The sequence below is a fragment of the Taudactylus pleione genome, unplaced genomic scaffold (genome assembly GCF_031769625.1).
Source record: "Taudactylus pleione unplaced genomic scaffold, aTauple2 ptg000010l, whole genome shotgun sequence".
Taxonomy (NCBI): domain Eukaryota; kingdom Metazoa; phylum Chordata; class Amphibia; order Anura; family Myobatrachidae; genus Taudactylus; species Taudactylus pleione.
The window spans coordinates 4,877,292-4,904,395 of record NW_028284413.1 but is presented as its reverse complement, the minus strand read 5'-3'; the positions used below and the strand labels follow the sequence as shown (position 1 = coordinate 4,904,395).

The window sequence follows — 27,104 nt, the reverse complement described above, 5'->3', positions numbered from 1 at the left end:
ATGCTCCGGAGTTATATACATGTTATTTGCATCTACACTTACTATGGAGTTGTAACAGGATAATATCACGCAGACAAAGTACAGTGAGGGTGTTCCGACACACCTATGGGCTATGCAGTGGTGGATGTATACAGAAATATGACTGTTTCCAGGAACATCTTTTGCACCTACTGTAGTACAGGACAGATGATAATGCACCCTAATGACATATAGGGGTAGGTCACATGATAAAATGTATACAGCTACAGTACATATGGGTGAAAATATGCTTTTCTTCTGTGCATGCAGTTTAGGAGCTCATGCGTCCAATTTATTTCCAGCTTCAGGTTTACAATAGACGATGTCTAGTGTGTACCGACCTTGTAAGCGACGGCACCCGGCGGGGTTCCGGCATCGGCAAGTGCATAGCTTGAGAGGTGGCTCAGTGGCCCCCATTCAGAGTTTCACAAGGAACTGTTTGCAGAGTGAGCATAACTACATCTCCACATTTGACTACACCAAGATAAATGCAGACCTGCTCCAGTGGTAAATGTGCCAGGTTTAAGTCATTCACACACTTAGAATTTAAAACATTGTTTTATTGTAAAATATGCATTTACTAATAGATGTAATAAAATAAAAACCCTTTAAAATATAGCAGGTGTAGCTCTCCTTCTTCATATATGTATGCTAAAAAGATTTCAATATTACAGACCAGCTGCAAGCAGGTGCATATTCCAGCAAATCTGCACACATATAAAGAGTGTGTAGTGGTTTATGCCTAAGCATTGGTGAAAATGTTTTTGATGGAAAATGAAATGTATAACTACAGATGAATCCAGTTTCTTTTAGAGCCTTGTTCCTGGGGACATCACTACTGTGCATGCACAAATTATCGGGAAAATGGCCCCGCACCATTTTCCCAGTGATTATAGTCATAAGAACCAGCCGAATTGGACTCCAGAGAGGTAATTATACTCATTGTATGAGTGCAGTGTGGGCACCCCTGGACCCAGGGGCCCATGTGCACCACACACCTTGCACCCATTATAGATACATCACTGGTTACTGAGCCATGTAGTCAGTGTTTCTAATCATTGACCTAACGGAAAACATACGTAGAACTTACACAGCATTCCGTAATAAAATATGTTTTCTTCTGAGCTGTTGCTGGGCATGGTTGTGCCATTTGGCCTCAAGAAATCATCGCTCTGGTCTTTGTTCCAGGTACCTACATACAAATGTTACATTTGCGTAAGTAAATGATAAAATAGAATAAATCTGTTAACACTACAATTGTGGGTTTGTAATTATTACCTTTATCTATGCTTTCAATACTTACCCAACAGGCCTTTGGTTTGGTTTTGGAAGTTACTGGGAAGACTGGTTACAGCGCTCAGTATTCCAGAGTAAGCTGACACTGACACAGATAGAAGACCCTCAAAGGTTGCAGTAATGGAGCCATCATTTAGCAGAAAGACAGCTGGGTTTGTGTTATTGATCAGTGCATCCATGTCTAGTAACCAAAAGAGAACAAAACAGTTTCTTTGTAAAGGAAGTTTTTCATATATGTTATTGCTTGTGACACTTGTATTCTACTTATGATTACCAATAGGTATATATAATTTCTAACAATGTTTTCTTCCAATCTAAAATAATAATGATGTATAGAATATTGCCCAGTGCTAACAGTTGGATGAATCATGACTATTGTTACTTTTGCTGCGTTTCACACAGATACATCAGAAACGGTTCTCTCAACCCTTGACTTTGTGAGCATCTATAATAGTGACCATTTCTAATTGAAAATGCATCATTGAGTCTGCAGGCACCTACCATCTGAGAGACTGAATGACACCACCTGACCATCCAGGAGTGCAGTTATATTGTTGTACTCTCCGAGATACCACTCCACCTAAAAGATGAACAGAGAAGAAGTTACACTCTAGAATATTTATGGGGTAACCAGATAGAAGTATTATCACATGCAAATAATAATCAAAACCCTGGGGGTATATTTGCTAAAGTGCAGATTTTTAGAAGTGGAGTTGTTGCCGATAGCAACCAATCAGATTCTACTTATCATTTATCTAGCACTCTCTAGAAGATAATAGATAGAATCTGATTGGTTGCTATGGGCAACAACCCCACTTCTAAAAACCTGCACTTTAGTAAATATACCCCTAGGAGTCTATGAGATATCCATTCTATCACCTTTCAATTAATCGTTCAAAGTCCAGCCACAAAGCACAATGGATGCGTAAAGAAACAGGAAAACTGATTATTTATAAATTTATGATTAATTATATACAATTACACTAAAGAGAATGCAACTGTACAAAACAGCAGGTGCACCATTCAGGTGTAAATGACACAAACTTTTAAATTCATATCTCTGATTCCTTTATCCCATATTAAATTATCCATGTGATCAGAGTGACACTCACTTTTACACTGGCAGTGAGTGAGGTATACTGCACAGCAAACGCCTGGAAGTTAGTGGCCATCGCTGTACCGGTCTGCACTGTACGTCCCTGTAGCATGAAGGATGTATTCACATCAGAAGCATTAACCAGGATAAAATCTCCAAGTCCATTGAAAGTGTAACTGAGTCCATCTAGGGTGGTAATGTGGGGATCTCCAAACATCCATCCTGTAAATAAAGACACAAAAAGCCTTTATTAATAGAATACAAATCTAAATTAGTGGAAATACATAATATCAATTGTTGGATTTTTCAATGTTAAAATGTAAACAAATTGGTATCAGCCAACCAGGAAAGAATCTAAACCTCAAGAATCTCAACTACTCATATGTAAATTAATTTTGCACTAAACATACAACACCTGCATTCTTCTCTCTATAGTAGTGATTCCTAACCTCGGTCCTCAAGGCACACTAACATATCTGGTTTTAGTGATATCCATGCTTAAGCACAGATGGTTAAATCAAAATACCTAAGGTACTAATTAAGTCACCTGTGCTCAACTATGGCTATCCTTAAAATCTGAACTGTTAGTGTGCCTTGAGTACCGTTGTTGGGAACCCCTGCTCTATAGTTTGCAATAGATGTCTTTTAACTCTTGTAGATACTAGGCGGTTGGTGAAAAGATACAAGATGATGATGACAACAGTTACACTATCTAGCCATTTCTGATTGGCTGCTTCTTATTGACCTATCCAGTGTATAGTACTCAGTAAATTAGAGTCTCAGATACAGTATACTATATTGAGTCATAGCCTTTTGTTTGCATTGCTAGTTTGTCATGTACAGTTACAGAGATGAAGATTGTCATTTGACTTCTAAAAGTGTAAGCAATGGAACTCAAGGTGTTGTTCTTTAGTTTAATTTTATATAGAAAATTAGACATTCAGATGTATTAGTAACAATATAGATACTGTTATATCTTGTGTAAATGGCACTTTATTGCATCATCATTATAGGGGATGCAGTCAATAAGCCGGTGGTCGAAATGCCAACCACCGACTTCCCAACTCTCAAATCCCGGCAGGGGACCAATGACAGGCGTCTAAATCATGACGCCTGACATTATACCTACGCCGGGAGCCTGACGCCCGGCATACCTGAATGAAGATGAGCCGGGCGCGGACAACTATGGGGGGAGGGTTAGGTTTAGGTTTCGGGTACAGGGTGTTAGGTTTAGGCACTGAGGGGGGGTTAGGGTTAGGCACTAGGGGGGAGGTTAGGGTTAGGCATCCCTACGGGAGGGTTACGGGGGGGAATGGATTAGCAATAGGAAAAAAACTTACCTTCTCGGGATCTTCATCTTCTAGCTTCCGGCGTCGGTATTATGTCCGCCGGGCTCACGTCCGGCGGTATTTAATACCGATTCCCATTATATTGTGTACAAATAAGGTAAGGTAAAATTAGCAGTAATACTAAAGCTGACAAGCCTTATTTCATGCTATCATTAGGCAAAAGTAAATATCTTTGTACACCTGACATACGTATAACACGGAAGTATATCTACCCTTCTCCCCCTAACCCTCCCTTCTTGTAGCCTAACCCTAACCCTCCCTAACCTGCACCCTAACTCTCCCCATTAGTGCCTATACCTAAGTCTCCCCCCTTTGTGCCTAAACTTAACCTTACCCCCTTAGTCCCTAACACTATCCCCCCCAGTGGTGCCTAACCCTCCACCCTAGGGTTGCCTAACATTAACCCCCCCTGTGGCACCTAACCCTCCCCCCTAGGGGTGCCTAACCCTAACCTCCCCACCAAAAACCTGACCCTAACCCTGCTACGTTGCCTAAACCTAACAGTCCCCCCTGTGAATAATAGCTAAGGGCGCCCCAGACTCATTCGGTGTGGCGTCCTTCTGGATTCTGGCTTCAGGATTAAGATAGTTGTTGGTATTTCGATGCCTATCTTAAGTCCCGTGTCAGACTTTCAGCATCGGGATTCACACCGGCGGCATGCCACCGGCTGGTCTGATAAGTACATCCCGTCTAACACAAATAGTACTGTTTTTGATGTGTATGAATATAGAATTACCAACCACACAACATAAACACATACGGAAATATCCGATATCCAAAGTACTTCTGGTCCCAAGCATTTTGGATATGGAGACTCAAAATATATATATATATATATATATATATATATATATAAATATATATATATACATATATATATATATATATATATAACGTATATATATATTTTTCGTACACAAAAAACCTTATGGTTTCACATGTCCCATTAGGGCTGCTTAGACATGATCTGAAAAATCAAAAAACCTATTGAATTTCTGCCACTCAAACTCCAAAAAGCAATGAAATTACGATCATTAAGGCTAACGCCTTAATGGTGTGTTCCTTGCGTAATACAGATATGGTATGCCATGACAGCATGTGGTTAACTGCAGATTCAGCACTCTCACAGAGTGAGATTGCTGTCACTCACAAAATGGTGGAGCTGCTAATTCACAGAATTGTGTGCTCATTGGAATACACATATGCAGTCTATGCAACTGAGGTCTGAGCAGAACATACAGCTGCGCAGATGGGATAAGAGTATGGTCGATGGGGGAACAGGGGCAGAACTATGGGAGACAATGTAGACGCCTGCCATCGGGCGAAAAAATTACGTAGGGGTCCCCTGTACTTAAACACAACCAGCACCGGGCTAGTCAGAACCAGTCCTGGTTGCCAAAATACAGGGGACAAATGATTTAGGGGTCCCCCGTATTCAGTGAAACCAGCACTGGGCTTTGAGCCGGCCCTGGTTCTGGAAATACAGGGGGGAAAAATACGTAGGGTCCCCCCGTATTTCCGGGAAGCAGTTCCTGACCCTTTCTAGTGGGGGGGGGATTCAACACAGTCAGGGGAGCCCTTTCACTGGGCCCCCCAGCCGAAGCATCACCCCTGGCTGCTAGTTAGCCCAGGCCAGGGATCCCTGGGGAGCTGGGGACCCCCCCCCGGCACCCCAGGCCCAGGTTGTTAGCCCGGGGCAACCCCGACACTCCTGGGCAGTGGGTGCCGGGTTGATTATGTAAAGTGTCGTGCAAGTAAAGTTTGAATATTGTCTTTTGCTGTTTAACTACGGGGCATTACGGGGGGCATTACGAGCCTGCTGGTACCTGTAGTTTCACAGCAAAAGCTATATTAAAAAACCACACAACACACACCGTAGAAAAGTAAAATTTTATTAAGACATACATGCACACACACATGTGTACTCACACATGCACACACTATCTCACATACTCACCTATGTATCCCTGTAGCCAATATGTCCAATGGAGCACCTGTAAATATGGCCTGGGGTGCCCTGGCGAGGAGGACAACTTTATTGGGGGGGTCCCCAGCTCCCCAGGGGTCCCTGGCTTGGGCTGACTAGTGTTCAGAGGTGATGCTGCAGCTGGGGGGCTCTCCTGGCTGTGGCATCACTCCCCCCACTAGAAAGAGTCCGGTGCTGGTTCTGGTAAATACAGGGGAACCCTACGCATTTTATCCCCCTGTATTTCCAGAACTGCATACGGGGGACCCCTACATCATTTGTCCCCCGTATTTTGGCAAACAGGACTGGTTCTGAAAAGCCTGGTGCTGGTTGCGCTTCATAAGGGGGACCCCTACATCATTTGTCCACTGTATTTAGCACAACCAGTACTTTCTTTCCAAAGCCCGGTGGTGGCTGTTGTTTTTGGGGAGGGGGCCACGCCATTTTTTTTTTTTTAAACAGGTTTTTTTTTTTTAATTAAACACAGAAGCAAAGATGGGTTTCACTGACCCATTCCTGCTTCTGTGCTTGTTTTTTTTAAACACAGATGCAGGTATTATGGATATTCCAGATCCGAGCCTGCATCTTTGTGCTGCTACCTCCCCCAAGTCCTGACACCTGCTACACCACCACCTGCACTGCCGCTGCAATGCCACCGCTAACACCCACTACTATCCCCGGCCGCAGCTAACGCCCGCTATCCTTTACCCCCTCTCCCTCGCATCCCAGCCACAGCAAATGCCGGCTTCCTTCCCCTGGACCCAGCCCCCACTACCACCCGCAAAAGGCAGCCATCTTGCTGCACCCAAGTGAAGCCACAGTGAATACACCTGCTGGAGGCTCCTACTGTGCCTGCGCAACAAGTTGAAATTTCCTATCTATTCAATGGCGCATTCTTGAGGTAATAGTTTAAAAACTGTAAGTTTCTAATTTACCTGAAACACAAAAGCACGTACCCTGGCACAATAGCTACCTAAGATAACAAACCCCAAGTCTAAATTCACTCCCTACCCTAAGTTATGCCGAAAAGTTGTCCTAATTGAGAATGTCAGAAAAAAGTGACAGTTGGAGCTTTAGATTACTCCCAAATCCTCATTTTTTATGTTTTTGCCATGAAATTTGGCATGCAGCACCAAGCGACAGTTCTACCTGTCCGTTACAAATTTCAGCCCAGTGCCTTCTATAAATTTTGAGGTGTAGCCCCTTAAACAGCATGCCCCCCCCCTCAGGAATCTCTATGGAGAAATCTGTTTATCTAGATGCAGCGTTAATGTATGTGCCCTTTATATATATATATATATATATATATATATATATATATATATATATATACACACACAGCAGGTAAAATAAGTATTGAGCACATCAACATTTTTCTCAGTAAATAAATTTGTAATGTAGCTATTGTAATGAATTTTTTACCATATATCAGCAACAACCCATGCAATCCACACATGCAAAGATATCAAACCATAGATGTCCATAAATTAAGTTATGTGTAATAATGTGAAATGACACAGGGCTGTTGGGGAAAAGGCTTAATACAGTACAATACGTTTTTTTTTTTTTAGTTTTGCTGGAGTTTAAACTATTGGTGCAATTAGAAATTTATATCAAACAAGCAATGCATTGAGTTATGCAAAACATTTTTGTGTAATAGTAATCTTATTTCTGACGTGTCTATATAACTACTACTAATCTTGTTATAAAGCCCTCACATCTGGTTATTTCCTCATTAAAAGGTGTCATACAGCTTTTATGAAAATCTAATACATATTTAAATGCTATTAAGTTGTAGCAATATAAAATTTGCTTATTTGGTACTTACATTCCATCAGCCCCATTGTTATAATTAAAGTGCTATGAAGCACACTGCATTATAAATGAATGTTACATCTGCCCTAGCTTGTTCAGTAATGAAGTCAGAACTCATTTACCAGGCATCAGGGGTCTGTAATCTCTGCAGTTGATTGAGGGTCTCTTCTGCATGTACATTGAGCAAAACTGGGGATCTTCCACTTGATTGCAGCACAAGTCATATGCGTCAAGCTCTGGGTCTAGGAAGAGATAATGTCTGTCAGCATCCTTAATGCAGTTTGGTGAGCATACTAATTTAACCCTTCTGTTTCACAGTGTCAAGTATCATATTATGAAAAAATTAATCATGGGTTGATTACATTTTGTTAATTAAACAGGGCAGCTGCTTTTTATTATAAACGTGTAATAAATATATTTATTAGTTTATAGGCATTAGATCAGAAACAAAATATTATCTTTAAAGAAAGCAATTCATTGGGAAGGAGTGTTCAGTCACTTATTTAACGATCATGACATGTAACAGATTGTGAAACGTGATGACAGCATGCTAAAGGTAGCTTGTTACTTAATATGGGGATACTATCTAATACCCCTTTTCCACCTAAATTCCGGGTCTGACCCGGAGTTGGAACAAAGTTCCTATCCGGATCAGACCCAGAATTTTGCTGGCGCCGACTCGGGATATTCCCGAGTCAGCGCCGCTCACACCGCAGTCGGGTCTGCACAGACCCGGCTTTTGCGGAGTGAAAGTGGTAGCTTGGAGATGACATCATCTCCAAGCGCCACCGAAGCCGGACCAATCAACGGCTAGCAGCGCACTCCAGGTCATCGTGACCCGGAGTGCGCTGTTCTCACAGCAGGGTTTCACGGGCTACGCCCATGTCAAACCCTGCTAGTTACCTGGGTTGGATTGCCGGGTCACACGACCCGGCGATCCAACTCTCTCCCCTTTTACACCAGGGAGCTGCCCGGGTTAACCCTTCAAAAACCTGGGTTTTAGCTCCGGTGTAAAAGGGGTATTAGTAGCTGTTGAACAATTGTGCTGTATTCTAAGGTGCTAAGATTATTAATTGAATATTACTTACTACTTCCTGATGAGGAGAACCTCCATGTTCGTTCCTGGTAACCTTCTAGGTACTGATTCTTGCGGTAATACACACACCTCACACCGGCGTTATACCAATTAGGAGATGTGCTGCGGAGCAGTTTGATACTGCTGGTCTGACCTGTAAGTCAAAAAGAGCAAGACACACAAATGATTGCAAATATTGATTTTCATTAGTGATATACTATAAAAATTCATTTTATGAGGGTCAAATTGCTTCTAAGAAGCAGAAGTTCTAGCAAAATTGTCCATTGTACACATTAATACCATACACTGCAGTGCAAAGAGCTGATATTGTGAAGATAGTGTGAATAAATATTTTCAAATATGCTTTTTAACTGGTTATCTCATGTATTTCAATTTCAATAAAAAGGCGGAAACTGTCCATTTTGAGCCACTGATCCAAACTGATTATATAACATGTGAAAATAAATATAATCAATATACAGTAAATAAATATCTTGATTGCTAAAACACAAATGTCATATACAGTATAAGCAGTCAGTGGGTGAGATGTATGCCCCAAGCCAGCATTCACCTAGTGCTCCGCAAAATTGTTATGACTTGTACAGTGTGTGTGTATGGGTGGGGCTCCAAGTTGGGCTGATCACCTAAAAAGATCTACTGTACATGCCAAAATCCCCTGATAAAGCTGTTTCTGCTTTTCCCAGTTATTTCACATTTCAGTATCTGCCAGGAATTAGTTATTTGAAGTTTAAAACATCTTTATCAAATCAATCCTTTTCACATTGGAAACTCATACTGTGATCACACTACTTATAAACTCTATTTAAAGGCTGCCTCTGCTTTTCCCACTTGTTCCTCAATATATTTTCTGATTTAGATATCTGAAGTTTAGCATGTGCAGCATAATATGAACTGGGGGCCCTGTGTGGTGTAATGTGAAATGGGGGCACTACAATGTTGCATAATGTGAACTGGGGACACAATTGCAATGTGTAATGTATACTGGGGTACTACAATGTGATCTAATGTATACTGGGGCACTAAAATGTGGCATTACATGAACTCGGGGCACTAAAGTATGGCATAAGGTGAACTGGGGCCCCTGCTAAAAAAGGTAATGGTGTACCATGACAAATTTAGCACCTTGTTCAGTGTGCCATGAAGTGAAAATGGTTGTAGAGATTCTAATTAAATATAATGACAATTTTTTTTATTTTTATGTCAATTTATTTAGACTAAAAATATACTTTATGTGCAATACTTTATTTTAAAAATCATTAACTCATTATTGGTGAAGCAGTAATAAGCAAAAATATATGAATGATATCATATATATCTGACAAGCTCTAAATCGAATCTCAGCTTTATTGGAGGAGGTATGACAGGGGGAGTTGGTAGGACAAATAGGTGTGACCTGAAAAGATCCCTCTCTATCTTGCAGTCTCAGTAAAATGGCTTGCTGACATCAGTGAATGATGACATAATCTATGGTGTTCAAGTCACATTCAGATAAATGGCAATATATCACAACGTGGGAACTGCAGTGTGCACACTATGAGGTACTGATAGTTAAGTAATGCAGAAGATATTTGTAATATCTCATGTGTTTGTTAACAGTATAACAATGAACATTTGATGAGCACACAAAAAATAAGCAAAAAAAGATAGTTTATGATTGTTTTTTGGAAAAAAGTCGAAAAATTGGCCTCTATGTAAGTTATTGATGTAAAAACACATACTGGATACTGCTAAATTATCTTCTGCTAGTAATTGCCAATGGGATCTATTTATAATTCCTGCACTAGAATAGTTTACAGGCTGATTTTGTAGAACAATGAGAAGTATGTGGGGCACTGGATGAAGTGTGAGTGCACTGGTGTTTGTGTACTGTTTGGGCATAGGCTGGTATGTGCAGTAATGGTGCTAGCATGCTATGGCAACACTGGTATAAATTGAATAGGGAATGAAGCTGGTACTGTATATTGAGGGGGACATTGGTGGTGGTCTAGTTGAATAACAAAGCAGGTTACCCTTATTCTTTACTGCTGCTGCCTGCAGCTTCGATCATGATGAAATCTCTGCTGCCAACTTATTTTTATTTGAGGTGTTCTAGCTTTATTGCTGTGCATAGGAGTTCTGTCGTGGGAGTGGCCCACATGGCCAGCAGCGCTATGCAGACTGGTGGCAGCAATGCCTTCACCTACCACTCAGACCAATGTCACTGTGTCACCTCTCCTTCCACCCCCTTACTGGCCATTCACATGGTGTCACAACTATCTCTTGCACTGATGATGTCGATACATTTTGTTTTTTATTATTACTCAGATTTAACTTGACGGATTGACATGACTACAAAATGATGCATTTTTCATGAAAATCGGTTCAGTAATATTTTGTGCCAACTTGGAACAAATAGTAACAACGTTCTTATACTGTTAGCATAGATTATTGGTGTACTGTGCACAGCATAAATATTTTCTTCCAAAATTGCTAGCTCCTGCCATCTGGTCATGGTTTCTACTGTTGCTGTCCAAGACTGTGACCACTTGGTATGACACATGTTATTTCATTTGCCATTAGCAATGTTTCCTCAATGGGCCCTTCATGCCCAATTTTGACACTGGCCACAACCCTTCAGTTAATGAGCGCACCTACACAATGACTAGTATCCCTGCCACTGCATTTCCCTAATAGGCCCTTCGTGTTCCAGTCCAACACTGCTGTGGAGTAACAATAAGATACGATGGGGGAGATGTACTAAGCCTTGGATAAAGTACCAACCAATCAGCTCCTAACTGTCTGTTTATAGACTGAGTTTGAAAAATTACAGTTAGGAGCTGATTGGCTGGTACATGATTGGTTTATCTCTCTACAAGGTTTAGTACATCTACATCATTAGGTGATACTATATAATTCATTCATTAGGTGTTTTGGGCACCCAAGTCACTGCTATGAGTTCAGCCATTGGCAGTAATGGTCCTGCAAACATGGAAGTGAACAAATCAAAAATGGTGAAAATTGAAATTCATTATGTACAGTACCTGCTTTTGTTACTCTAAACCGAAAATCAGAGATTCCCTGTCTGTATAAACAAGGACAAGACAATAAATTGAGATTCCATGATGAGGGTGCAGGCTGTGCATTAAACCAGTTGAGACACTGCATACGACTGTTATCCAGAGTTGTGCTATTCAGTGAATATATCCAGAGTCCTCGCAAATCTGCATGTAATGATGAAAAACAATTATGCAAAACAAATATACAGTATGGAGGCAAAGCTAGTACAATTACTTAAAGTGGAGGGATGAGAGAACAGGAAAAAAGAGGCTAGATAAATTGTTCTAAATCGTGTAATAGAATAAAACTACCCCCCCCTGAAAAAGAAAACATACTTTCATGTGTTGTATAGGAAGATGAACTTCATATTATTATCTTTTTTTAAATTCCAGAATAGTTTTGGTTAAAAGCACAGTTTTAGAAAAGTTAATTCCCACAACTTTTTGTATGTCACTATTATCTATAATGTATCTGCTATCCCCTTAGTATGCAATTTCTCACGGGCAAGGCAACTTACCACTATAACTAATGTACATATCTCCTACATTGCTCTCAAAATCAAGGCACACAGTAGTCCCTGTACAATGTATTAGCTAGACTCCAGTAGCTAAAGTCATCCGATCTTCAGATGGAGTTAGCTCTCAGAACCAGAAGAGGGATGGGACCCATGTATATCCCTCCATCTCCACCTAAGGTCATACAGTAACACTGCTGAGGCAGAACCAACAATGTGACCCTTTGTCACTACTATCAGCAGTGAAAGGGCAGGATTGGGCTTCTCAAGGACATATACAGATGTGTCCTTGCAAATCTTTGCTGCAGTCATACCATAAAACCTCTTTCGATGGACAGGGTCCTGTAAAACTCTGCTAGCGCCGAAGGCCTTTTTTTTTACAGAAAATGCATTTAAGTTGTAAAGTGATGTGATTTGGAAATATGTGCAGACTGTGCTGATTAATTTTATATGCAACACTTGTATATCTGTGTGTGACTGAGTCCTTGAATCTGTATACAAAGTGCTACAATGTAGCAGGCGCAGCTTTTTTAGTTCCAAGTTCCGTTGTAGTTCACATACAGACTCTAGTGCAGACAGATATACAAATGTCGCATATCAAATTAATTAGCACAGTCTGCTCATTCGTCCGTAGATGCATTTTTGGCAAAAAAGATGCCCGATGCTAGCAGAGCTGCAGGGGACTTGGCGGATCACTCACGCCTAGGTAAGTCGCTCTGCGTGGCGTATTGAGGCTAGATATATGAGGACACATCTGTACTTACAGGAACAGCTGTCTCTGTTAAAGAAAAATTATAAATAGCTCAAAACTTGTTGTAGAATAACTGCAAATTACAGCAATGAGGAGTAAGCTTTGAGTCATGTATCACTTTTTTAGTAAATAACTCCCTAAAAGAGATTTTTGATAGCTTCCAGTAGCAAAGACAAAACTAATTTGTGTAAAAAAGTTTTATTGTTTAATAAAAGATCTATTATCCCATTCAGTGCTTATTTTGTGATGATATTTAACGATACACAGTACCGGCAACTTTTTATTTGGAATCATTTTTAATTTAGAAAACTAGTTCACAAGACAGAATAATAATTTAGAAAATAATAAAATGAATGTCTGAAGACAAGTCCAAAGTATGGCAGCTACAATAAATCTTTTATAAACTCTTTACAATTTTCTATATTTTTTTTACTGTAATAAAACCGTTCTAATTTATAGGGATTTATATAATAAAGATGGTTTTCATGTTCTCTAATTAATAATATGAGGCATAAATAAGGCTCATCAAGAGGTATTTTAGGAGGAGAAAAGGAAAAGTGGAAAGTAATGGAATGAGTAGTTTATAGTTGCCTATAGTTATTAAAGTATGCACAATGTACTAGTTCTACAGTAGCTGAAGAATTTCTGCAGTATAAATGTTTGCATACCTGAATTGCTGCCTATATAGCTGTTTGGCCGGTATATGTTCACAGATGTAACATCATTTTTGTAGAACAGGCCACTGTCTCCACTAAACACAGAAAAGAAACACAATTAGATAATCAATCAGATATTGAAGTGCCTAACTCTCCAAGAGATCTAGTATATATAACATTGTAAAGTGTATATATACAACAGTACAATTTTACCTGCAGTAACCAATCAGTGGTTTGGGGAAACGTTCAGTTACAGCCCAGTTCATGCCGCCATCTTTATACAGCATCAGAACATATGAGACAAATCCATCAGTGGTCAGCACAGCCTGGTATGTGTTGGTCTATAGAAGTACAGAGTATATATGATCAAATCATCACATCATATCTGAATGTTTGACTTACTTATGTTTTGGGAATTAGTTACATATATCTGACCTACTGACCTGGTTATCATTGTCCTTTGCTGGATATGCAGGAACTTTCTCCCAGGTGATCTTCAATGTCCACTGAGCAGTGTATGAAGGATTCATGTACTTCCTGATCATGTCCTCAACTCTTTTTATGACAGCATTGTTTCTCTGGTTGTATATCTGATAGGTATTAATTAGCAGTATATTAGTAATAAAGCGTTATTTATGTAATGCATTCTGCATTCAATACGTGTAGTTTCTGACATAGAAAAATGCATGTATGTACCATGTAGACATATCAGTCTTTGATGTGCACCATTTCCAATAAATTACTGGAGTAAAAGTACCTGGTAGTATGTAGTACCCATATTCTTGGAGCAATCCGCATCACTCCAAAACACAGCGATTGAGGCCACATTATAATTTGCACTGAACCCATTGGGTGGTGGATTAGTGTAAGAGAAGATGCTATTTCTGGATTTTGGGAAGACGATTTGTCCATTGTCTGTGTACTAGAAAGAAAACACACAATTCAAATTATTTTTTCCATGGTCATAGACACAAGTATAAATCTAGATCTCAGATATCAGTACTCACATATACATAGTTCATTATCTGGTTTCCAAAGGGAAATCCCATCACTGGCTGGAACAATGGAGAGGTAAAATCTGTTGTTCTTCGGACATAGGGTGTATCACTATTATCTAGTCCATAGTCAAATAGTTGAACAGCTATAGGGAGAAGAAATTATAGCTGAAATTATACGAGTGCAGGGGAATGTATTCATGCAATAAATATGCAAAAATTATATAATCACATTTCAAAACTATATTAATAGTGACATGTACATTTTCTCTATATGTGATATGAGGTAAGGGAAAAGCTCAGAACAATTCTGACTCTTATAATAGTAAATAATGTAGTTCTAGATTACTTTTTAACTAATCTTTTATAAAAGCCTTTTAAGAATGTTTTCTGTAGGATTTTAGTTTTATGGTAAACAGAAGAAATATGTTACTACTTAAAAATACACAATCTCTCCATTGTATGTATGTTTCCTACTACACTGTGCTTACCTGTATTCACACTTCCACCTGTGCTGGACAATGTGGTTGCTGAAGTTGAAGTTGTTGAGGTTGTAGTGGATATGGTTGTTGATGTTGCAGCTGTTGAAGATGTATTTAATGATATCGCTGTCAATTTTGTTGCTGAAGGTGTATCCGTTGAGGTTGTAGTTGATGCAGACACTGATGTTGCAGAAGATGATGTTGTATTTAATGATATAGTTGCTGATGTTAGTGGTGAAATTACAGTTGTGCTTGTGGCAGGCATAGCAGAAGTCATAGAGAGGTTAGTAACTTGGTTTATGTATACGCTCTGACTTGTGCTTGATACTGTTGAATAAATGGCAGTGGTGAAAGCACTGGTGTTTGCCACAGGCCCTGGACTGGTGATTGTGGTCTGGGTTTTTGATGTTGTTGGACTTGGGCTCTGAATTGTTGACATCATACTAGAAGTGACAATTCCGACATTTGTCATATGACTTGGAGTGGTAATTAAGGATTGGTTATCAGATTCCGGACTTATGCTAGAAGAGATTGTATTTAAAGTAGATAATATACTGCTGGTGTTTGTGACAGAAGTGGTATTGGAGGTCAGATTATCAGATACTGCCGGATTTGTGCTGTGAATGGATGTATGTATACCAGCAGTGACATTACTGGTGTCTGTGACAGGTACTGGAGTGGTACTTATGGTGAGATTACCAGATACTGCTGGATTTGTGCTGTGAATTGATGTATTTATACCAGCAGTGACATTACTGGTGTCTGTGACAGGTACTGGAGTGGTATTGGAGGTCAGATTACCAGATACTGCTGGATTTGTGCTGTGAATTGATGTATTTACACCAGCAGTGACATTACTGGTGTCTGTGACAGGTACTGGAGTGATACTTGTGGTGAGATTACCAGATACTGCTGGATTTGTGCTGTGAATTGATGTATTTATACCAGCAGTGACATTACTGGTGTCTGTGACAGGTACTGGAGTGGTACTTATGGTGAGATTACCAGATACTGCTGGATTTGTGCTGTGAATTGATGTATTTATACCAGCAGTGACATTACTGGTGTCTGTGACAGGTACTGGAGTGGTATTGGAGGTCAGATTACCAGATACTGCTGGATTTGTGCTGTGAATTGATGTATTTACACCAGCAGTGACATTACTGGTGTCTGTGACAGGTACTGGAGTGATACTTGTGGTGAGATTACCAGATACTGCTGGATTTGTGCTGTGAATTGATGTATTTATACCAGCAGTGACATTACTGGTGTCTGTGACAGGTACTGGAGTGATACTGATGGTGAGATTATCAGATACTGCTGGATTTGTGCTGTGAATTGATGTATGTATACCAGCAGTGACATTACTGGTGTCTGTGACAGGTACTGGAGTGGTACTTATGGTGAGATTACCAGATACTGCTGGATTTGTGCTGTGAATTGATGTATTTATACCAGCAGTGACATTACTGGTGTCTGTGACAGGTACTGGCGTGGTAATTATGGTGAGATTACCAGATACTGCTGGATTTGTGCTGTGAATTGATGTATTTATACCAGCAGTGACATTACTGGTGTCTGTGACAGGTACTGGAGTGATACTTGTGGTGAGATTATCAGATACTGCTGGATTTGTGCTGTGAATTGATGTATTTATACCAGCAGTGACATTACTGGTGTCTGTGACAGGTACTGGAGTGATACTTGTGGTGAGATTACCAGATACTGCTGGATTTGTGCTGTGAATTGATGTATTTATACCAGCAGTGACATTACTGGTGTCTGTGACAGGTACTGGAGTGATACTTGTGGTGAGATTACCAGATACTGCTGGATTTGTGCTGTGAATTGATGTATTTATACCAGCAGTGACATTACTGGTGTCTGTGACAGGTACTGGAGTGATACTGATGGTGAGATTATCAGATACTGCTGGATTTGTGCTGTGAATTGATGTATTTATACCAGCAGTGACATTACTGGTGTCTGTGACAGGTACTGGAGTGATACTTGTGGTGAGATTATCAGATACTGCTGGATTTGTGCTGTGAATTGATGTGTTTATACCAGCAGTGACATTACTGGTGTCTGTGACAGGTACTGGAGTGATACTGATGGTGAGATTATCAGATACTGCTGGATTTGTGCTGTGAATGGATGTATGTATACCAGCAGTGACATTACTGGTGTCTGTGACAGGTGCTGGAGTGATACTGATGGTAAGATTATCAGATACTGCTGGATTTGTGCTGTGAATTGATGTATTTATACCAGCAGTGACATTACTGGTGTCTGTGACAGGTACTGGAGTGATACTTGTGGTGAGATTATCAGATACTGCTGGATTTGTGCTGTGAATTGATGTATGTATACCAGCAGTGACATTACTGGTGTCTGTGACAGGTGCTGGAGTGATACTGATGGTGAGATTATCAGATACTGCTGGATTTGTGCTGTGAATTGATGTATTTATACCAGCAGTGACATTACTGGTGTCTGTGACAGGTGCTGGAGTGATACTGATGGTGAGATTATCAGATACTGCTGGATTTGTGCTGTGAATTGATGTATTTATACCAGCAGTGACATTACTGGTGTCTGTGACAGGTACTGGAGTGATACTGATGGTGAGATTATCAGATACTGCTGGATTTGTGCTGTGAATTGATGTATGTATACCAGCAGTGACATTACTGGTGTCTGTGACAGGTACTGGAGTGGTATTGGTGATGTCATTACCAGATACTGCTGGATTTGTGCTGTGAATTGATGTGTTTATACCAGCAGTGACATTACTGGTGTCTGTGACAGGTACTGGAGTGATACTGATGGTGAGATTATCAGATACTGCTGGATTTGTGCTGTGAATTGATGTGTTTATACCAGCAGTGACATTACTGGTGTCTGTGACAGGTACTGGAGTGGTATTGGTGATGTCATTATCAGATACTGCTGGACTTGTACTTTGTGTCATTGTATTCATAATATCAGAAGTGACAATGGTGTGTGTTATAGGCATTGGAGCAGTAGATACAGTGGGGTTTTCAGGTATTGTTGGGCTTATGCTCTGAATTGTTGCAGCAATACCATCAGTGACAATGCTGGTGGTTGTTATAGGTCCCAGAGCAGTTACAATGGTCTGGTTTTCTGGTCCAGTTGGAAATGTGGTTGTATTTGATATAAATGTGACAGTACTGGAGTTTGTATGTGGCACGGCACTGGTCACATAACTCTCATTGATATTTAGAGTTGTATTCTGTAAAGCTGTTGCAGTACTTGTTTCGTTGCTAGGTAGACTTATAGGTGGAACTTCAGTTGTGGCTTTTCCTGGTAAAATAAGAAAAATCAGAACAATATGCTTTTTCTATGTGTCTCAAAACTATACATTGTGGCATAGACATGTACTCTATACACTTTGAAAGTAATCTTTGCAGTAATAGTGTATGCTAGAAGACATAGGGCCTGATTCAGACCCGTTCGCTAGATGCGATCGCTCGCTTCGAGTGTATGGAAGTTCGGCTAAGTGACGTCAGGGCAGTCGCTTGCAGGGCAAGTTATAACCACTCCCACTTTGTTTTGGCGTGCGATCACTTTTTGTTTGTAAACGCCCACCAGCTTGTCTTAAGACACCCACTTACGTACGTCATTTCAAGGAAGTGCATGAAACCATTGGTACATCGAGCACCATTGGATGCAATCGCAGCGCTTGAGGTTAACTATACCCTGCCGCAAGCACTGCGAGCACTTCAGTGTATATTTCTAGAAAGTGATGTGTCCTATGATGCTGGCTGTTAATCATGCACGCCTCTGAAACGGCGTTAAAAATCTCAGGCACGCCTGCGTCCGCAACTCCACTCCCCCGTTTCCAGTGGCCTGCCCCTGTTACCGCCCACAAACGGCTTGACCTGTCACTCATTCAGCTAGGCTGTCTATGCTTGGCGAGCAAGAGTTTCCCCATCACTCGTTTTAGTTTGCGCATGCGCAATACAAAGGGTACGCATGCGCACATTGAAAAACATCGCTCGCTATGAGCGAGCGCTTGCTAGCGAACGGTCTGAATCAGGCCCATACTGTATGCATTTATCAGAATTAGATGAATTGTAGTATAAGTTTTAAGAACATGTGACAATTATTGAAGAAATGTTTCTGGTGTGAATATAGAAGTTCAGTATATCCAGATAAATGTAACTCACCAATACACTGATGCTTGCCATCGCCTTCATATCCAGGGAGACACTCACAGGAGTAGTTTCCAGGTAAGTTAGTACAATTGGCATTTGCAGCACATGGAAAGGTAGTATTGGCACATTCATTAATGTCTGCAAGGGGTGACGGAGAACAGATCACATACTGCTCAGTTGCTTCAGAGTCACATTATTAGTCAAACTGAACATAAAGTATGTTTATAAAAATAGGTTTTATTAATAGATTGGTCTTAATGGTTAACACATCTATACTAGTAATATTTCTCCTTATTCAATTTTTTTAAAGATAATTTGTGCCAATATATTATGCAATGCTGTACAGAGAGTAGTTTAATCATCCACTTGGGTCCCTGTCCTGTAGGAGCTTACACATCCTTCCTTGGGTGTGTGTAAGATTTCTAACCATGCATACCTATGATCCTATCCTGCCCATTGAGTTAGCGAGCGTAGATGCAACTCATCATCATTAGTATCTAGATTACCAACCAGGGGTGTATCTAAGGATCCAAGCGCCACTGGCAATGTAATGGACTGGCGCCCCCTCTATGCAGTGCTCCCAGTAGTAATCCCCCCTATGCTGCATTGCCCCCAGTAGTAGTCCGCCCTCTGCTGCATTGCCCCCAGTAGTAGTCCCCCCTATACAGTGCCCCCAGTAGTACTCCCCCCGCTGCTGCATTGGCCCCAGTAATAGTCCCCCCTATACAGTGCCTCCAGTAGTAGTCCCCTATACCGTGCCCCAGTAGTCCCCCCTATTCTGCATTGCTCCCATAGTAGTCCCCCCTATACAGTGTCCCCCAGTAGTCCACCTCTATGCTGCATTGCCCACAGTAGTAGTCCCCCTATACAGTGCCCCCATTAGCTGTCCCCCCTATACAGTGCCACCAGTAGTAGTCCTCCATATACAGTGCCCCCAGCAGTAGTCCCCTCTATACAGAGCTCGCAGTAGTAGTCCCCCTATACAGTGCCCCCAGTAGTAGCCCCCCCATACAGTGCCACCAGTAGTAGTCATCCCTATACAATGCCACCAGTAGCGCCCCGCCTAAAATGCCTCCAGTAGCGCCCACCCTATACAGTACCCCCCCCTCTGCTGTGCCAGGCTTACACACTCAGAAGAAAAAAAATACAACTTACCTGATCCTGACGCGACCGCTGCTGTCCGCTCCGAGTCCCGGCTCTTCTCTTGCACTATGGGAGAGACGTTATGACGTCTCTCCCATCACCCGCTGCAGGGGGAGCCGGAAGACGGAGCTCATGAGTGAGCTCCAGCCGGGTCCCTCCGTGGACGATGCAGTAGCCAATGAGAGTCTGTCTGACTCTCATTGGCTGGCTGCTATAACAAACACACAGCAGCCGCTGGCAGCTGTGTGTTTCTAAACTGTGTAGGGCAGACCAGTCTCACTGCAGTCAGCCCTACACATGTGGGGCCAGGGGACTTGCTGGGGTAGTCCACCCCTTGACTGCTGGTGACACTGCCGGACAGCGCCCCCCTTTGGTCGGCGCTCCCTGGCGTGTGCCATCCTGGCCAATGGGTAGATACACCCCAGTTACCAACAGACCCATGTTAGGTAGCAAATCTGCGACTGAAAAAATCTCAGATCACTGTGTATACAGCTCGAGGATGCATGATTTGTGTTAAAGATGCCACAACATTCCAATGGAAATGAGCTTTACCGTGCATTCCAATTCTCTCCACCTGGTTGCCATTCATTAGTTTCTATATTGTGATCACACGGTCACAGAGATCCATGTGACTTCAGATAGCTCATAGCAAAAAAAATTAATTCCCATTATATTTATTATCCAGCAAAAGAGGGTCTCTTTAAACCATTCATGATTTTTTTTATTTCAAATTAACCTCACATGCTGGCCATGCCCACTTTAGTTAAATTCAGAAATGGGGTGGGGAGGGGGCACCGTATCACACAGGGCTGGTGCTACCATTAGGCAGCTGCCTAGGGTGACGGCTCTTGGGGGACACCACTGAGGCCATCTGGTACAAAAATAAAGTATATCTCTGAAAGTAACATCCTTATTCTACTCAATGCTACCAGTGGCATACAGTGCCCAGTATTGCCAGGAGATGAGCATTGACCTGCTGTGCCTGTAATTTTTTTTGTGTGTGTGTGAAATAGACACAGAGTAATACATTTATTTTAAAAAGTCAAGTGTGCATGTGAGGTGTTGGAAAGAGGAAATGGGGGGGCAGGGGGGGTAGGTAGAAGCTTTGCCTAGTGTGTACAATCCTTGCACCGACCCTGGTAGTGTAGGTATGCTTTGGGCACCATGGCTCCATGCTACACCTCTGTTCCTGATTGATATGCTATGATTATTGACATTTTAGTAATGCATACATTTTATCTTTGTATTTGCACTGTAGTTTATATTCATCAGGCCACAAATACCTTTTATATATGTTTAAGATGCACAGAAGTTAATCTGTATACATTTATATTTTTATTCTACCATACTGCAAAAAGAACATGAGGTTGTAAGGCAATATAAACCAGCTGGATACGCCACACTGGTCATCATAATAAAAAGTACTATACATGCTGAAACACATTTACTGTATATAATACACAGGAACACACTCTGAATAATGCATTGAAGCAGGGATGGACTGGGGCTGTATATTAGCCCTGGCAGTCTGCCCTGCACAGTATACACAAAAGCATTCATTTTTGTACCGTCACACTTGGAGCTGTTCATTTCATTCACTTTGAAGCCATCCTCACAACTACATACATGACCACCCAGAAAACTGGTACAAATCTGTTCACAACGTGTTGTGTTTAAGTGGCACTCATCAACAACTGAAAAAAACAAAACATAAATTAATATACAGTTAATTTTTGTACTTATCATGTGTACAATAACTTGTATTTAAAGTAGGTATATTGATGATTATTGTATAAAAAAGGAAGTATTACCAACATTTCTTGTAAGATTTCTAACATGTTACTAATATCGATATTGTTATTTCAGCTTAGTATTGTATTTCTGAAAAAGAATACAGAAGTGATTTTCATAGAAATGTCCTTCCTCTTTATTCTTAGTGCCCCATTTAGCAATGAGACATAACGTCTTTAGCATGGGCTAAAAGGATTATGTCCCTCTTTAAGCTTTTAATACACAGAGGTAAGCTCAGCTTACCACTGTTTGTCACTGTACCACTTAATCCAGCCATTGGCCAACGATAACAATATAGTGCCTATTGCCAGCAATGGGGACCCAAAACAGCCTTTCCGGCTTCAGTCAAGCCTTCCAGGCATTGCCGATTCACCATCGGGTCAAAGTGTAAGGCGCATGCACAGTCCAGCTGTCACGAATGTGCATGTTTCAACAGCCATCCCAGGCAGCGGTAGGCTGCCAGCAACAGAGCAGAACATCGCTGGACCTCGCCAGAGGGGTAAGTAATGTTAAATACCAATGGCATATTTATTACTATCACTGCAATATTAAACTGGTAATAAGAGGTGTTGTTAAATGGGGCCCCTATAATTAGCATTGAGTATTTTACTTTGAATGGGTTAAGTATCACTTACTTGTACAGTTCACACCATCCCCAGTGTAGTTTGTCATGCACTCACACTGGAATGAGCCGGCCACATTGGAGCAGACAGCATTTACAGAGCAGTTGTTAAGCTCTGGAGATGCGCACTCATTGATATCTGTCATATAACAAAAGTGTAGAAATTAGTAAAATGATATGCTGTATATAGTCCATGTAACCCAGGGCCCAAAACAGATTGCTAATATATGCTACAGTCATTTTTTAGATATTCATAATAATTACTCTATGAAAGCTAGGGATATAGGGATAAATAGAAGATACCTAATTTAATTGTTTTTGGATTTACAGTAACATACATTTATATATATGATAAAGGACATGTGCAATGGTGCAAACCAACACCCATACACTGCAAAGCTAGCTGTAGAACAGCCATGATGGTGATATTGTAGAATTCTGCACTGGTTCTCAATGCTACATTTTGACAAATACTGTAGGTGTATCTCTACGCGCACTTTGATCATTACATTAAAACGCTTTGGACATGCAAAAAATGACTTTCATGATTATTGTAAGCTGTAAATGGGGAAAAAACAAAAAAATGTATATATTTTTTTTAATGAAACAATTGGTTCTGCACTGAAAGGAGGTTGTGCATTGACAAGATGTTTTCATGTATACAGCATACTGGGAGAATATGGAATATATAGATACGTCTATTGCACGCTGGGCAGTGCAATGGTATATAGCCAAATCTTCTTATGGTGTACTGTAAGGAAAATTTGTCAATGATCTACAGTGTGTATTTACTAATGCATGAAGTATAGTTACAATGTAACCTTTACTTCCTGCTTATTTTTTTTACAAACTCTATTGCTGGCCATACACCTGCACGACCAGCATAAGATCAGATTCACATACGATTCCCTGGAGCTCCCTGGCAGTCCCGGCGGCATATTTGTTGTTTTTCATTGCACACGATATGTCATACGATCGTGTGCCTCGTGCTCATCAGGGAAAAGTCGACATTACTTGAATGGATGTACGATGCATTGCATGCACAAAATACACGATACGATCTGCACACGATACGATGGATAATATGGGCTGCATATCTGATCATATGATCCATTTTAGGAGCTGCGGGAGCACGCATCGGATCGTATCCTACTCCAAAAATACACGATTTCTACACGATTCATCGTAAGACACGTTGAAAATTGGGCAATTGGCCCGAATCATGCAGGTGTATGGCCAGCATATCATAGATGCAACATGGATGTGAAACAATTATATTCCATTCAAGAGTTTTCAAGGCTCAGACATTTTTACTATCATGAATTTCATATATTTCATATATTTCACATGAATTTCATATATTTTTATATTACCCTAATGATATAATTCTAAACTGTTCTTGATCTATTAGACTTCTCATGTAATTTGGTGTACATTATTTTATGTGCAGCCTCTGTATACATTATGGATCATCATCTGCAGCATTGATAGATGTGTCTGGTGATACTACTACATCCATAATGTGAGCAGAGAAGGAGCAATGCAGACGACAGTGTACAGCACACACCAATGTGACTATAGACAATTTTCTGTACATACCTATGCAGCTCTCATTGACTTGTTGGTAACCTGCCTGACACACACATGTAAAGCTGCCTTCTGTGTTTTTGCAGATTCTCTCTGTACCTCTGCAGTACTGTGGAGAGCTGCATTCATCAATATCTGTAACATAATACACACAGATAATGTTTTAGTTCACCATATATTATAATAAAACAATTAAATCATAAACACTGTAATGGTAGAGCACCACCATTAATAATAAAATAAACTATAACATTACAGTTATGAAAAGTAAAAAAATAAACCTATTTAAACTTTGAAATGTTTGTACTGGCTTATCACTACATATGTACACACGGCTTGTTCATTACTAGGCTTGTTAGTGACAATGATATATTTAATTACTTTCTAGTGGAAAAAAAACTATACACCAAACACTTTTGGCCTGATGCAGAGTTAAATGCAATACCAATTGCAGAGCATATCTTGGGTGTTTCAGTTCTGCGCATCCCTCTAACCCAATCGTACACAATGGACGACACAAAGTTATTCATAAACCAAATGCATTTTAATTTGCTACTGATGAGGCCTAACTGGGTATAACCATGGGCATATAAATAATGGGTGCATGGTGTGTGTGGCATACGGGCCCCTGGGTTCAGAGAAGCACACCCTGCACCCATAGCCTATATATTTTACTCTCTGCTGACACCGCTGTAATCACTGTAAAAATGACGCAGGGCAAACATAGAGCATCAGCACCATATTCCTGGAGATCTGTAGACTGGCACAGTGCTTGTGTCTACTCAGTGCATGCACTGGCGAGGAAGGGCGAGCTTGCACAGAGACTACACATGGACCCCCTCCTCTGGTAAGCTGCCCCTGACTCTAACAGGGCATTGTCATTTAGGCAAATTTCAGACAGGCCGTGACGACAGAGATGTGGGCTATGCAGAGTGTGGGAACGCCTAAATACATTTGTTTTCAGGTGGATCTTTTGCACCTACTGTAGTATAGGGCAGGTGCTAGAGCACAACTATGAAGTCAAATGTATAGATGGGGCGGTCTGGCCGCAGAGATGTATACAATTTAGCATATGAATATATGCATTTAACTCCTTGCATGCAATGTGGAAGTCATTTTGGCAACAATTGCGCATTAGCTTTTTGTTTGCATGTTGGAGTGAGAGGAGATTCCCATATGAAATCCAAATGTTTCTTTACAGGCATAAAAATACAGCCTAAAAAGCACTGTTACCCCTTTTAACTAAAATCAAATGATTATTTGCCTGTGAAGCTACGTTTCTTTGTGACATTTTGTACAGCTGTAGGCACAAAATATACTTATCTAGTTACACATAACAGCTGCTCCAATTCGCTATAAGAGATTAATGACCAGCCAGTTGGATAGAAACAGGGGAGTCCCAGGTTGTATATACTTGAACAAGATCATGGGATAGTAAGTGCACTAAAGGCTCTTTGTGAGTTGATATATTAGAGGGATTAAGTTGTCATTTATTTTCTATGCAAATTACAGTTATTCTCTCCCACTTTACGTTTCATATAGAGCTCTAGTAAAATGTGTATTATTGCAACCACAGGACTGTACATACCTACACAGGTTCCATTCTCAAGGATAAATCCAACATTGCAAATACAATCATAGCTGCCATTGGTGTTGCTACAGTTAGCATGTAATCCACAGATAGAAACATTTACATAACACTCATCAATGTCTGTAAAATGATAGAATGAACATTGTATTTATATTTTATATAAGTAAAAGAGATGAAGCCAGAGATAGGTAGGAGCTTAGTGAGACAGAAAGTAAAGGAGAGAAATGATAAGAAAATTAAATTAGCAGTAAGTGGGTGTTAAGGTTTTATTGTATTACAGTATAGAATCAGTGTAACTCACCTACACAATTCTTCCCATCACCAGAGTATCCACTCCTACATGTACATATATAGGATCCTTCTGTGTTGTTACAGTTTGCCCAAAAGCTGCAATTGTTCACTCCCAAGGAACACTCATCAATGTCTGTGCAGTTCTCACCACCATAACCATCCTCACAGTCACAGTGGTAAGAGCCAGGCGTATTGGTACATATAGCATGTGTGGGGCAGGTAGTGTTTTCCAGACATTCATTAATATCTGTAATGTGCAAAGACAACAGATAACACAAAAACTCTTCTATACAGATGATATTCACTTGCCCTCAATTTACCCCAACTGCACTAGTGAGTGTCAGAGAAAAGTACAGAATCTCATTTAGTAGATCACTGGAGTAAATCTACTGACAAGTTGTTCGCTATGCTACTTCGCTGCTCAGAACACACTGCAACATTTATTATGGGGTCCTCTAACCCCCTTTCCTTTTATTCTTAGCTCCCTAGTAACACGCCCATACCTTCTTCTCCTTAGCCTATAATTCCTAACCCCTCTCCTGTCTTGTGATATATTGTTTTTGTTATTGATGCTTTTCCAAGTTATGATTTATTTAGAATTGTGTATGCCTGATTATATTATGTCCCATGCACTTATCACTGTATCTGTCATAACCCCTTTACTTCACCTGCCTTCTCCTTCTATTTTTTGTATCTCTCCCATATTCTATTAAAAATTAATTAAAACAGGTTTTTGAAATATTACATAGAATTATGATATTTATGTGATGTGAAATGCTTTCTTTTTATATATATATATATATTAATGTACGAGTTTTTAACTTATAT

At 40.5% G+C, this 27,104-nt stretch overlaps 1 protein-coding gene across 1 annotated transcript in view; it reads right to left on the bottom strand.

The window, feature by feature from the left end:
• LOC148542657 (uncharacterized) overlaps nt 1-27,104 on the bottom strand; it is a 182,273-nt gene that overhangs the window by 31,492 nt on the left and 123,677 nt on the right. The window contains 17 exon segments of the mRNA XM_088467577.1: nt 1,109-1,210; nt 1,322-1,495; nt 1,816-1,894; nt 2,427-2,632; nt 7,663-7,782; nt 8,432-8,443; nt 8,632-8,769; nt 11,657-11,836; nt 13,606-13,688; nt 13,807-13,934; nt 14,037-14,183; nt 14,351-14,515; nt 14,601-14,734; nt 22,821-22,946; nt 24,407-24,529; nt 25,983-26,105; nt 26,287-26,523. Coding sequence (XP_088323703.1) covers nt 1,109-1,210; nt 1,322-1,495; nt 1,816-1,894; nt 2,427-2,632; nt 7,663-7,782; nt 8,432-8,443; nt 8,632-8,769; nt 11,657-11,836; nt 13,606-13,688; nt 13,807-13,934; nt 14,037-14,183; nt 14,351-14,515; nt 14,601-14,734; nt 22,821-22,946; nt 24,407-24,529; nt 25,983-26,105; nt 26,287-26,523 — 2,277 coding nt within the window.